The 13,785-nt window shown below is 38.6% G+C and overlaps 1 protein-coding gene across 9 annotated transcripts in view; it reads left to right on the top strand.

Annotated features, from left to right (window-relative positions):
* LOC109062450 (potassium channel subfamily T member 1-like) overlaps positions 1-13,785 on the top strand; it is a 90,674-nt gene that overhangs the window by 42,587 nt on the left and 34,302 nt on the right. For 8 of the 9 annotated variants that reach the window (XR_006160104.1, XR_006160103.1, XR_006160102.1 and 5 more), the window contains 2 exons: positions 12,323-12,402; positions 12,755-12,860. Coding sequence is in view for 1 of the 9 variants with exons in the window: in XM_042756751.1 (XP_042612685.1) it covers positions 12,323-12,402; positions 12,755-12,860 (186 nt within the window). In the remaining 8 variants the exon portion in view is untranslated. Of the gene's footprint in view, positions 1-1,258; positions 1,298-12,322; positions 12,403-12,754; positions 12,861-13,785 lie in introns of all 9 variants that reach the window. The other variant, XR_006160108.1, reaches the window with a different exon arrangement.

The raw sequence follows: 13,785 nt of genomic DNA, 5'->3' as shown, positions 1-13,785 counted from the left end.
GGTTTGAACTTCAACAGATAATCTTGATCATGTCTACATGCCTAAATGCATTGAGTTGCTGCTGCCATGTGATTGGCTGATTAGATATTTTAACAAGCAGACTAAAAAGGGACATTTCATGATTTTACAGTTAAATACAGTTAAAATTACAGTAAGTCATCTCATAATCAACAGTGATAAACCTCAGAGATTGACATTCCCAGAATTCCTTGTGTGTATATTATAAGGGTACAAATTTTACTGAAAGTTTAAGTTCAAGTAAAGTCCTGTAAAAATAAATAAATAAATGAATAAATAATACATTTAAAGTGTTGAACCAATATATATAGTGAAAAAAGTTAAGTAGATAACTATGTAGTTAGATCATAAGGTTTTTTAATTGTGTGTTCACTGCATACTTATTAATCGCAAAGATAATGCCTCATCAGAAAACGTACACAGCAGCCTTTTGGGGTTTGGGGTTATTCAAGGTTATAGGCTCCTGCCTTTAGACTCTTAATATAAATATCTACCAGCAAAATTGATCAGCTACACTGTATTGTTTGTGCAAGTGAGATATAACAACGTAATAAACAATTCACTGTGGCCCTGTGGTTGTTGGGCTGAAATACTGCACTGCTCACCACACGACACAGAGGGAATATGTAATGCAGTACATTCACAGAGAATATTTAGCCCATAAATTCAGAGAGAATATGCAGTTCGTATGACATGAATATTCACTCAGCCTGTTCCTTTAGGAATGTTCATTTCCCTTGCTTAGTATGATAAGATTTAGTTGCCTTTTTTATTGTTTTACAATTGGTCCTATTTGACAATTGTACATACCAATATTTGGTGCAGTTTTCTTGAACATCAATCATTAAAGGCACATAATTTATGAAAAGTTAAATTAACAAATTAAGTTGTTTGTGATAATGCAGTCATCATCTAACTTCCATGTGGTCCACATCATGACCATCCATTGTGTCGACTGAATGGCCACACAGAGCAACCCTCTCCATCTTCCTTTGGTTTGCAGCTCAGTGCTCAAAGCTTTCAAATGGCACTTCAAATGTCACATTGTAAAAATTCAGTGTGTCACAGCACAATGACACAAATTTGACAAAGCTGTGTGTCTAATGTTCCTTTGAGTGCTCTTCAGAAGGACTGTGGTCAACCCAGATTTTTTTCAGAATGTTTTTGCATGTTTGTAATTTGCATGTCCTTTATTGAAAACTCTCTCCTCTGTTGTGTCACCTATGTCTGCTCTGTCCAGGTACACAGAGGAGTACAGTATGGATTCAACCAATGCACAGTAAGTCAGAGCGGAAGCGTGGTACCGTCTAGTTTTCCGTTGTGCGTGTAATCTGTCTTATTAGGTATCGTCACCTATGTTTAGACTGGAGAGTCGTGACTCATTTATATTTAGCAGACTCTGTTTTTCAGTGTGATCTCTTTAGCTGCACAAATGAGACTGTGATAGATGCAAATAAAAGCTTCCAGTACATACTAAGAATATACAAATAAACCAAATATAAACTGTTCAATAAAACCTAGTAAAAATAAAAGAATAGTCCAAGACTGATAAAAGAGGAAAGTCTTGCTCCTGTGAGTTTAGGAGAGATTTTTCTATTTTAACTCCACAAAGCCTACTGTATCATACAAACCCAATTCCAAAAAAGTTGGGACACTGTACAAATTGTGAATAAAAACAGATTGCAATGATGTGGAAGTTTCAAATTTCAATATTTTATTCAGAATACAACATAGATGACATATCAAATGTTTAAACTGAGAAAATGTATCATTTTAAGGGAAAAATAAGTTGATTTTAAATTTTATGGCATCAACACCTCAAAAAAGTTGGGACAAGGCCATGTTTACCACTGTGTGGCATCCCCTCTTCTTTTTGTAACGGTCTGCAAACGTCTGGGGACTGAGGAGACAAGTTGCTCAAGTTTAGGAATAGGAATGTTGTCCCATTCTTGTCTAATACAGGCTTCTAGTTGCTCAACTGTCTTACTGTAGGTCTTCTTTGTCGCATCTTTCTCTTTATGATGCGCCAAATGTTTTCTATGGGTGAAAGATCTGGACTGCAAGCTGGCCATTTCAGTATCCGGATCCTTCTTCTACGCAGCTATGATGTTGTAATTGATGCAGTATGTGGTCTGGCATTGTCATGTTGGAAAATGCAAGGTCTTCCCTGAAAGAGACGACGTCTGGATGGGAGCATATGTTTTTCTAGAACTTGGATATACCTTTCAGCATTGATGTTGCCTTTCCAGATGTGTAAGTTGCCCATGCCACACGCACTCATGCAACCCCATAACATCAGAGATGCGGGCTTCTGAACTGAGCGCTGATAACAACTTGTTTTGTCCTTGTCCTCTTTAGTCCGGATGAAATGGCGTCCCAGTTTTCCAAAAAGAACTTCAAATTTTGATTCGTCTGACCACAGAACAGTTTTCCACTTTGCCAAAGTCCATTTTAAATGAGCCTTGGCCCAGAGAAAATGCCTGCACTCCTGGATCATGTTTAGATATGGCTTCTTTTTTGACCTATAGGCAACAGCGAACGGCACGGTGGATTGTGTTCACCAACAATGTTTTCTGGAAGTATTCCTGAGCCCATGTTGTGATTTCCATTACAGTAGCATTCCTGTATGTGATGCAGTGCCGTCTAAGGGCCCGAAGATCACAGGCATCCAGTGTGGTTTGCCGGCCTTGACCCTTACACACAGAGATTGTTCCGGATTCTCTGAATCTTTGGATGATATTATGCACTGTAGATGATGATAACTTCAAACTCTTTGCAATTTTTCTCTGAGAAACTCCTTTCTGATATTGCTCCACTATTTTTCGCCGCAGCATTGGGGGAATTGGTGATCCTCTGCCCATCTTGACTTCTGAGAGACACTGCCACTATGAGAGGCTCTTTTTATGCCCAATCTTGTTGCCAATTGACCTAATAAGTTGCAAATTGGTCCTCCAGCTGTTCCTTATATGTACATTTAACTTTTCCGGCCTCTTATTGCTACCTGTCCCAATATTGGCCGGTGACAGCCTATGATGTCACTACCAGCGCGACCACAGTATAAAAGGGCACTGATAGAACACGTCTTCCTCTTCTTCGTCTTCAGGGACTGTTTTGTTTGAAGTGTGCATTCTGGTAAGAACGCTGTTCTTTTTGCTTTAATATGTCAAGCACTAGTAAGACATTTAAAAAGTGTGCAGATCTGTGTCCCTCATTATTTGACACCTGATGACACACACAATCTTTTCGTCTTGGGCGAAGAAAACGCACGCAATGTCTTCGAGGGGCAACCTTCATGCTTTGTGAGTGTTTTTCAATGAAAAAGCTCCACTTTTGTTTGACTCTCTTCTCGAGGGGTGGGAAACAGCTACTGGTTCCTAGTGGCTCAGGACCTGCCGCTGCTGAAACATGGAGGAGAATGAGTTCATGGGGTCCTCTCAACCCTTCTGCCCTGTGTACACTGAGCTGTTGGAGGTTATGGAACTCAAGTCGAGCCTTGCCATGGAAGCGGGTCAGGGAGGAAACTTTTTAGGGCCGTTTGGACAAACGATACCTCTCTGATTATAGCTCTCCAGCTCAAGTGAGCCTTCCATTCCTTCCCGATCTCTATGTGGAGATTGAGAAGGGTTGGAGAAATGTTTCCTTCGTGCATCCACAGATTCCAGCATTCTAACTATGCCAATATTGAGGGGATGCACAACCACGGATATGAGAGGATGCCTCCTATTGAAAAGATTCTAGCCTGCTATCTCTCAATGGGAGAAACATCTTTTCTTAAGGCTCACTCTTAAGGTGTACGAGGAGTGTGTTCTGTTTGGGGTTTCTCTTTGTAATTTGGTGGTATTCAAGAAACATCAGGTTTATCTGCTGAAAGACCTGGATAAGGGTCAGGGTCTTACCCCTGATGAGGTTGCTGAGCTGCATCACACCACAGATCTCGCCCTCCGCACCACTAAACAGACCGCCACTGCCATTGGCAGGTCTATGGTGGAATATTGGTAATGGAGAGACACCTGTGGGTGAATCTGGCTGACATCCGGGTGAAAGAGAAAAGCTTTCTCCTCGATGCGCCGGTTTAATTCTCCCCCACTTTCGCGTGGGGCTAACCGGAGGCGTGGGTCAAGAGGTATGAGGAAAGACCTGAGGGACGTGATCCAGATGAGGTGGTAATGTACTAATGTACTTGCTTCCTTCTGAGGGTATTAACATCTACCCTTGTCTTCCTCTTCCTAATTCCCCCTAACACCAACCCCTTCCCCTAATCGAGGTTAAGTAGGAGCATCCATGCATTATAGTCCCTATTCTGGACCGATGATGTGTTTGGCTATTTCTATTTCATATAGAACTGATTACTGATGGTCTGGACCCAAACTGGGATTTCAGAAGGATATCTGCAAGCACTGAGACTGTGCACTGGAATGACTGTGGGTGAGTAAGATACATTTCATTACCTTTTATTGCTAGTTTCTTGTGTGTATGTAACTAGCCTCCTTTTGCAGCACTCTGGTGACCCATGGGTTCTCCGTGGCCAGGTTCCTCACCCACGAGTAGATGCGGTTGAGCATTCTGCTCTCTAGAAGCAAGGTCTTGACTGTACCCCTCCCATGGGCTACCTGCAGGCACTTCTGGTCAGGAACCTGTTAGCAGATTGTTAGGCCTGTTTTATTAGGACTCCCTGTTTATTTTGGAGAACCCTGACACTGAGGTGTTAGGCTCCTTCTAGGAGCCATCTTGGTGATTAAGGTCCCAGGTTAGTGCTGTAAGCTCAAGAGTTTCACAGGACTCCTTAAGGGGGTAGCCTTTAGGTTGAGTAAGACGACAGCCGAGGACTGTTACCGTGTCCTGCTCCCTGACAGCCTTGCTGGATTCTTGGCTTTGAGAGGCCACCCTGGCAAGAACAGGGTATCCATGAGATGATCCTTGCCCCGAGGGGCTTCTGCGCACTTCATTCTGAAGGTCTATGTAAGAGTGCTTGCTCTGAGGAGCTCTAATCATGTGCATGAATGGCTTCCGGTCCAATATTGTTATTATGGTCAAGCTAGTGCTGCTCCCCTCTAAAGTAGGGTGATGCTAGGCACTGCTGTCTCAAACTTCTTCAGCAGGCTCCTTTAGGCCTAGCGGTGTAAGACCCTCACTCTCCCTATACTGAGGTATGGGTTTGACAGTGTGAAGGAGTCCGGTGTCAGGGCTCTGTAAATAGATGCTGCTTATGGTCAAGCTTAGCAGTGCTCTCCTCACTTCGGGAGGATTTTTCTTATGTCTGCTGCTCCCAGAGCAATTATGTGATTTTTCTTTTCAATCTGAGAGGCTAGGAGTCCGCTCCCAGAGCTCTACATGCAGTCAAGGCTGCCTGTATGAGTTTGGTGGTGCTCCTCTCACGGCGAAAGGGTCACTGATGAGCCTGCCGCTCCCAGATGGAGCTTGGAGATGGAGTTCTCTTCTCGATCCGAGAACCAAGGACTATGCTCCTGGAGTTCTGGGCGCAGTCTATCCAGGTTGTTAGACCATACCCTCCCCTCACTCTAGAGGGTCGCTTATGAGCACGCTGCTCCCAAGGTGAGTGTTTGAGTTCCCCTCTCATTTCTAAGAGTTGAGTCCTCTGCTCCCTGGAGCTCCGTGAGGCTTATGGTTGAGTTCAGCAGTGCTCCCTCACTCTGGAGGGTTGCCTATGAGTGCGCTACTCCCAGGGTGAGCATCTGAGTTCCTCTCTCATGTTTGAGAGTCGAGTACTCCTGCCCCTGGAGCGCCACAAGTAAGGCTAGTCCTTTTTCATGGCCTCTATAATGGCACTAAGTGCTTCCTGAAATCCATGTCTATGGTAAGTGTGCATGCCATGCATCCAGCACTTTCTAAAATCCATTTTGGTAAGGGTTACACACGACAGGCTCCATATCCCTTTCTCAGAGTTGGTCAGGCCCTGGTTCTTACATTGGGCCCCTCTCTAAATGTTTATCTTTAATGATTACTATGGTTCCAATCTTAAGAGAATGGGAAATTTCCATCTCAGGTACAATGAAGGCATCCCTTGCAGTCTTAAGTGTTCTGAGACTCTGCTTCCAGCATATGGGTAGATTGGCTATCTTTGAAGCCTCCCTGGGAGAGTAAGGGTTGGTGTTTTATTCTCCTAGGTGACAGGTCAGGGTCTGGTGACCCTAGATGCCTGGTCGTATCCCGTTAAAAGAATCACACTGTTGTCTGATTCTAAGCCTTTGAACTCCACCGTGGGGCCAGGCTTTCTCTGCCTAAGCCCTTAACAGGTAGTTAGTTTGGGCATGTAGCTCAAGCCTTTGGCCAAAGGGGATATCTTCACTGACAGCTGCTTGAGGCGTCCAAGGGGCAACTCCCTTGATTCAGCAGAGTTGGTACTTAGTGCTCACCTTGGTTCTTGGCATGCACTTCCCTCAGCATGGCGGCGTGGGTATTTCATTCCCCATAGCGACCGCTAGAGGACACAGTTCAAGTTCCTTTGGAAGGGGAACGTATCAGGTTTTCTTGCCAGTAAAGCAGATGATGTGTTCTACTGTATCTATCGTCACCCTTTTTTACTGTGGTTGCGCTGGTAGTGACGTCATAGGCTGTCTCCGGCCAATGTAACTGCCATGTTAAGATGTTTATTTCAGACACCGGTCACGCTGAAGACGTTGTCCATAGCGACCTCTAGAGGACACAGTGTCTCGATCCCTTCTCAGGGAACCATACATGTGTAACCTGAGACGTTATCCATACATATGTTTTTTTTTGTTTTGTTTTTTTTTTAGAAAAAAAATTCAATTGTGAGTATTAAATATTACACATTAGGCTTTTTTGATGCTTATTTGAACAGCTGTCAGTCATCTTAGCATTGCATTATATGTTCTTCCCTCACAATTAAAACTACAGAGCTTTGATCAGAAGAATATTTACAGATCATCTTGTCAAGACATTATTGGGATTGCATTTTATGTAAGTAGTTTGCTATACTGTTATAAAGATATTACTTTAAATTATCAGTAGGCTATCAGAGTTTACTTTCTGGCCATATACAGTAAATATCAGAAACTAGACTGAATTGCATGATTGAGGTCTTTTTTTCCTATTTGAGTGTGAGCTCCATATTCTCCTATATCGTACTAAATGAGCCATAAATGCCTGATGTATCAAATATGATTCTCAACAACAACAAAAAAACAAAACAAACAAACAAACAAAAAAACATTTATGTAAAAGGGTTAACTTGTAGGGGAATTTAATTCGACCATTTGAGTCTGAGGACAGTGAAAAAAACAAGAATTGCAGTAGTCAAGACCAGAGTAGAATAGCTCCTTTACCAGACTCTGACTTGTTGCCCTGGTGAAACAGCTTTTGAGTTAGGCGGATGTTGTGCAAGTGCTTGTCTTGATTGTGGTTAGAATACAGGCTGCATACGTCATATTATCTAGTTTTAGGCTTCCTGTCTCAAACGTCTTTCTGCCTCAAATTATGATTATTTAAATGTGGTTGTTGTTTTTGGTGACATTGCAAGTTTGCACTATATTTCATTGCTGAATGTGGACATATTGAAATTTCTGTAGTGAGTTGTGAGTTGCTCTTTGACCCATAAAAAGAAGGAGATTCAAATGAGGGCATGCTGTACTGTCGGTGCTCTATTAGAGTGCATTTGTTACACAACACATCTCCAACCTCTGAAAGTCATGTAGCACTTTACAGACAAGATAATTTGATATAGGCCTATGTTTAAGATAAAATATTTCAACAACAACAACAAAAAAAGAAAAGAAAATTCTGGAAACCTAAGGCCCAAAAATAATTTAATCAAATATATTAAATATGTTGTTACTACATGAGGTTTGAGAGCTAAAGGGTCAACAATGTCAGTGTTCATATTTTTGGGGTGAACTATTCCTTTGTCCAAATGTTATGTTATACTCTTTTATATTGTGTTGGGGTGTCATTGGGAGTTACCTTATATTACTCTTTCTTACACTGTTAGACTTTGATGTAATTTTACAATTACTTACAGCAACAAAAGCCCAGTAAACTACCATATATATGTTATATGGTTAACTACTGTAATATGCACTGCATTATAGGTATTTTTATGCCATTTACAGTAATTTACTGCAAAAAAAAAAAAAAAAAAAAAAACTCTAACAGTGTAGGTAAGTACATACTGTAAAATAAGTGCAACCCTTATTTCTGTAGTTATATATCTTGTTTCATATGCGGGAATCAATTGTTGACTTCTGGATTGTCACACATTATGTACTTTTCTGTTTGCTATGTACAGTATAGGGTTCAAATTCACTTAAATTTATATATTATTTGTACACAAAATATAGAGCCCCAAGATCCAAACAATCAAGCCAGTGGTGTAAGTAGCATGCCAAAACTCTCCAAGATGCTAAATCAAATTTTCTGCAATTAGCTGTTCTGTGTTTATAATGCTACTAAATGAGAAAAAGCACTCAGAGAACATGTTGAACTATATTGTGCAACTACACACACACACACTTATAAACTGAATCTTTTGATTTTCTTACCCCAATACTAAGAAAACTCTTGATTTACAAAACAATGTGAATGTCCCCATTCAAACTTTCAGTGATATTTCCCTTGGAATGCTCTGTAAAGTAGGCTGACATGAGCACACAGGCTCTGAGTCTTCAATATTTATGCTTCTCACACTATAAATAGAGCTAACACAAAATCTGTCATTTGGAGAGCTAGCGTACGTGGGTGGATTGAAGGTACAATTTGGGTTGTTCAAATCAAAAGAATAAAGATATTTACAGAGACTAAATTACTATCACTTCAGCTATTATTGATCAGCCCTATTGTTCCATGTTGGCACAAAGTGTTATGGATTTCCTTGCAATTATAACTTCAGTCTTTTCTAATGTGAGAAACAGTTTGACAGTAAGGCAGAGCAATTATTTCTGGTACAGTGAAGACTTGTGGACAAGTTTCGAGTGTGTGGGTGATTGTGTGTCTGTTGATCCATTTTTGCGTATATGTGGGCTGCGTAAATTCAGTCTAGTACTATTTCAAGAAGCTGGTATTGTTTTTTGTTTTGTTTTTTTTCTAATGCATTAGATCGGTCATTGTTTTATGATATTTTATATATATATATATATATATATATATATATATATATATATATATATATATATATATATATATATATTACTTCAACAAAACAGTAAGCATCTAGCTTATGTGTTTCACCATCATTGCCATGGAGACATGGAGACAGAGCAGTGGAAGCAGGAAACAATGGCTGTTCTCTAGGATCTCTCTCTTTCTCTGCTGGATATGGTGCTCATAATTACTGCCTGCAATATACATCATGTCATGCCCTTGACAAATGTAAAGGGCTTTGGGATGCTCTAGCCTACCATTATTATAATCCATGTGACATCACAAATAGCAAACATACTCAGTATTAAGATTCCCATAGTGAATCCCACCACAAAGATTTCAATGGACAATGTATTATACAAGCTTAAGATATAATATGCCCTATCACCAAGAAATGTGCAATAGTGAAGTAATTAGAAGCAATGGTGGTTATATAGAAAATATAAAAAGGTTTTGCCAAAAGGTATTTATTTCTATATTATATTTTGTCCCAAAATCAATTATTAAATTATTAAAGGTGTGTGTGTGTGTGTGTGTGTGTGTGTACTTGCTTAACCATATTTTGGGGACAAAATTGTACCAAAAAGTGAGCTAAACCTGACAAAATCTCCAAAAACCTCCCTTTGGGGACATCCTCATTTGTAAAAGTGGTTTAAAAATAAAGTAAACAAAGGTTTTTTTAAATTGTAAAAATGCTGAAAGTTTTCTGTAAGGGATAGGTTTACTGTAGGTGTAGGGTTGGTGTAGGGTGATAGAAAATACAGTTTGTACAGTATAAAATCATTACACCTATGGATTGTCCCCATTTAGATTGCTAAGTAAACGTGTGTGTGTGTGTGTGTGTGTGTGTGTGTGTGTGTGTGTGTGTGTGTGTGTGTGTGCACGCACGTATGTCTGTGTGAGTGTGTGTGTTTATTTCTATTTAAGACAATTCTCTATGCATGACAGATATGACAGAAATACCAGTAGGTGTCCTGCACATCTCTGTGACAGTCGTGAATGCTGTATATTCGCTCTCTACTGCGAATCATTACTGTGTCTGAAATCACATACTGTCAAATGTGTGCATGTCATGTATATTACAGAATATTGTTGAAAGCAGTGGTAATTTTTTCACCTTGTGTTTTGTGAGTACTGGGTATTTGGATATACACACTACTTTTTTGTTGTAGTGGTTTTTGCATACTATATACACTCCGGGTCAAAAGTTTGGAATAATTATGATATATCACCGAAATACATTTTAAAACATATTAAAATAGTAAACAGTTATTTTAAATTGTAGTAATATTTCACAATATTAATGTTTTACTGTGTTTTTGATCAAATAAATGCAAGTAGTGCACTGTAGAAAAAGAAAAGGTGACATAACTTAAAATTACAAGGCAACTTGCTGCACAGCTTTTTTGAGTTTACTCAGCTTTTAAACAAAGTAGTTCACTTAACTCAATTCACTGAGTAAGGTCACGTCTCCCAACTTAAGATCTTTTGTTCAGCCGATTGAGTTTTTATAGTTAAAAAATGTAGAAAATTATAAAATTTCAACTTTTAATGTTATTTTCACTTGACTTAATAAAGTACGTTTAGTTGACTAAAAATGTGTTTGTAAACAACATCACAAGGTTAAAAAAAACTACTACATGCTTGATATTTTGATCCAGGTTTTATTTCAAACCAGCAGCAACACATTGGTAATGGAAAAAAACAAACAATGTTCAATACTTTAGCCATACTTATTCTTAAAAAAGTAATTAAGTGAGTAGGCAGAAGAAAAAAAAAACATTCAAAGTGTTATCTCATTCAACTGGTCCTAAATACTTTAAATGTTCTATGTTTAACATTTTAAATTGTTAACATGAAACATTTTACAAAATGAGCAATTTAAGTGAAAGTAAAGGAACACGCTGACTTTTTGGGACTTTAGCTTATTCACCGTATCCACCACAGTTAGAGTAAGGCTCCTTCGTCTGTCCAGTCTGTTCGGTGTTGGCGCGCTTCATTGCACATGCGCCAATTTCGTGGTCGTTACAGTGCGCATGCTCCAACCTCCAACCCAACTTGTATGCTTGTTAACTTGCATTTACAAATCGAATTTACAATTGGTCCAACGATTGTTGAACCAACGTCTTTTCCCTAGTTAAGCCAACATTTTTGCATTTAATTGTCCAGTTAACTAAAATATAATCATTAATCTAACTTTTTGTGAGTTGGATTTTTTACAGTGTGTAGTGAGGAAACAGGCTAAAATGCTCCGATATTAGATGCTGTGTTTTGTGTGTGCGATTCCTGGCATCAGGGTTTCTGATGTATTAAAGACAGGGGTTTTGGATTGAGTGTGGTTGGATGACAGACAGAAACAAAATAACATAAATTAACAAAATGGCTGAAATCACATACAGCACTAAGTACACACTCCTATTCTCTGCAGCCTACTGTAATAAAAAAATGGTTTTAATAAATAAATAATGTATCTGGACAGAATGGTTTTATTGCAACATTACAACAAATATATTTTTTTTATTATTGTCTGTATGCAAAATTAATCTCTTTTGATTTTTTGTTTTTCCTGAGATTCACCCAGAAGCATCTCACTAGTGACATGCATGATGAGCATTAAAGTGATTCCTCATTATTTTGGAGCATTGTGTGGGTGGAGACACTGCAGATTTGTGAAGCTACCGTGTATGTTTGTGCTAGATTCAGAGATACTGTGTGCAATATAATTGTTCATTATATAGATGTCCTAAAAGAGTGTAACCGTCAGATGTCCTAAAAGATTTGAAACGCTCTTGTATATCTTAAAGATGGATTTGGAGATTAAAAGAAGTTATTTACACTCTAGACAGTTTTAGCTGCTTGAAGTTTTGTATGGTGCTGTTAATAGTTTTTCACCAAAGATATGAGGTATGGACATGCTTTACAATGAGCATTCAATGCAACGGTGCATTATGGAATTGCTTTGTGAATGTTGCATAATACAATGCACAATATATTTTGAATGAATATTAAAAAAAAATAATTGTGTGAAATTTTTAAATGTATGATTATCATTGCGTTATCATAATAAAGTGTGATTAAGTGACAAAATATTTTGGGGGTAACTGTATCATACAATCATTTACGACCGCTGCACATAAAATACGTTTTAAAAAATAAATATTTTAAGCATAATTTTATTTCCTTTCCACAGGGTGCAGGTTGAATTTTATGTAAATGAAAACACATTCAAGGAGAGGTTGAAGCTCTTCTTCATCAAAAACCAAAGGTCAAGTAAGTAAAATCTTTTGACCCTTTGAGCCATTTACAACTAATTTTATTATTAGTATTTTTTTTACAAAGCAAAATCCCTTCTAACAAGCATAAACAATAATCAAGATTTTATGGATCTCAGTATCAGTATATGCCCACATGTACAATGCCTCCATATTTTTGTCTTTTCTGTGGCCTATTACTGGCTAAATCATCGTAACAGCGAATGTGACTTTGTTTTAACTGTTTGTGTGGATTTATGATGGTACTGTAAACGGGATTGCCAGACTGCTGAATTATTTATAATACATTTTCCAGATGTTTTTTCTAGATGTTGGTATGAAGCTCCACTTCATAATTTACTGTATTACAGGTCTCAGAATACGCCTCTTCAACCTCTCCTTGAAGTTGTTAACATGCCTCCTCTATATAATCAGAGTCTCACTAGATGATCCAACTAACCAGGTCACATGTGCACGGTGAGTAAGCATGATATTTAAAGGGATAAATATGAAATGAAAATTCTGTCATCATTTTTTCATCCTCATATACTGTATACATTACCATACAAAAGTTTGGGGTTAGTAGATTTTTTTAGTCCCTTATGTTGCATTTCTTACAATAAAAAAGTAATATTATAAAACTTTATTAGAATTTTAAATGTTTTCTATTTTATTATATGTTCTATTATCATTTATTCCTGTGATGGCAAAGCTGAATTTTCAGCATCATTACTGCAGTTTTTAGTGTTACTGTACATGATCCTTCAGATAAGGTTCCCACGGGTCCTTGAAATCCTTGAAAATTTGTGAATCTGAAAAAAAAAATTTCAAGGCCCTGGAAAGTTTTTGAAAATGAACATACACTGACACAGGTCCTTTTCTGGAAAAAATTCCATATTATTCCCTCTGGTCTGCTAATGTGTTATTTCGTCAACACTTCGTGGCCTATGCATACTAGCTTGCTTGATTTACATTAGTTACGTGCATTTACGTGTTACGTTAAGTGTTTCCCACGTGAGGTACTTTGTGTTGTATGATGCCATGCCGTTAGAGTGACCATATTTCCTCTTTTTTCTGATCATGTCCTCTTTTTGGACCTAAAAAATGCCTCCGGCTGGGATTTCTGAATTGCCCAAAAGGTCAGAGATTCGGCTTTTACTTTCTACAGTCGCCAATGATTGTGTGCATTTTTGTATTAGAGCACTGCAAGGGACTGTTTTCTTAATCCCGCTCCCACTGAATTTCTGACCATTATTGCCCGCTCCCATGATTTTTGTGTCCAGTCCCACCCGCTCCCGCAAACATTCTAATATTGCATAATTTTTGCGCATCAGGGAGCATCTATCAATACGCAGAGTATTTAAATCTCTTTTGAATGAGCGCTCGCTGTTCACTTTCACTT

The sequence above is a fragment of the Cyprinus carpio genome, chromosome A5 (assembly GCF_018340385.1).
Source record: "Cyprinus carpio isolate SPL01 chromosome A5, ASM1834038v1, whole genome shotgun sequence".
Taxonomy (NCBI): domain Eukaryota; kingdom Metazoa; phylum Chordata; class Actinopteri; order Cypriniformes; family Cyprinidae; genus Cyprinus; species Cyprinus carpio.
Note: the sequence above shows the minus strand (reverse complement) of the source record. Positions and strands in the feature narration are given on the sequence as shown.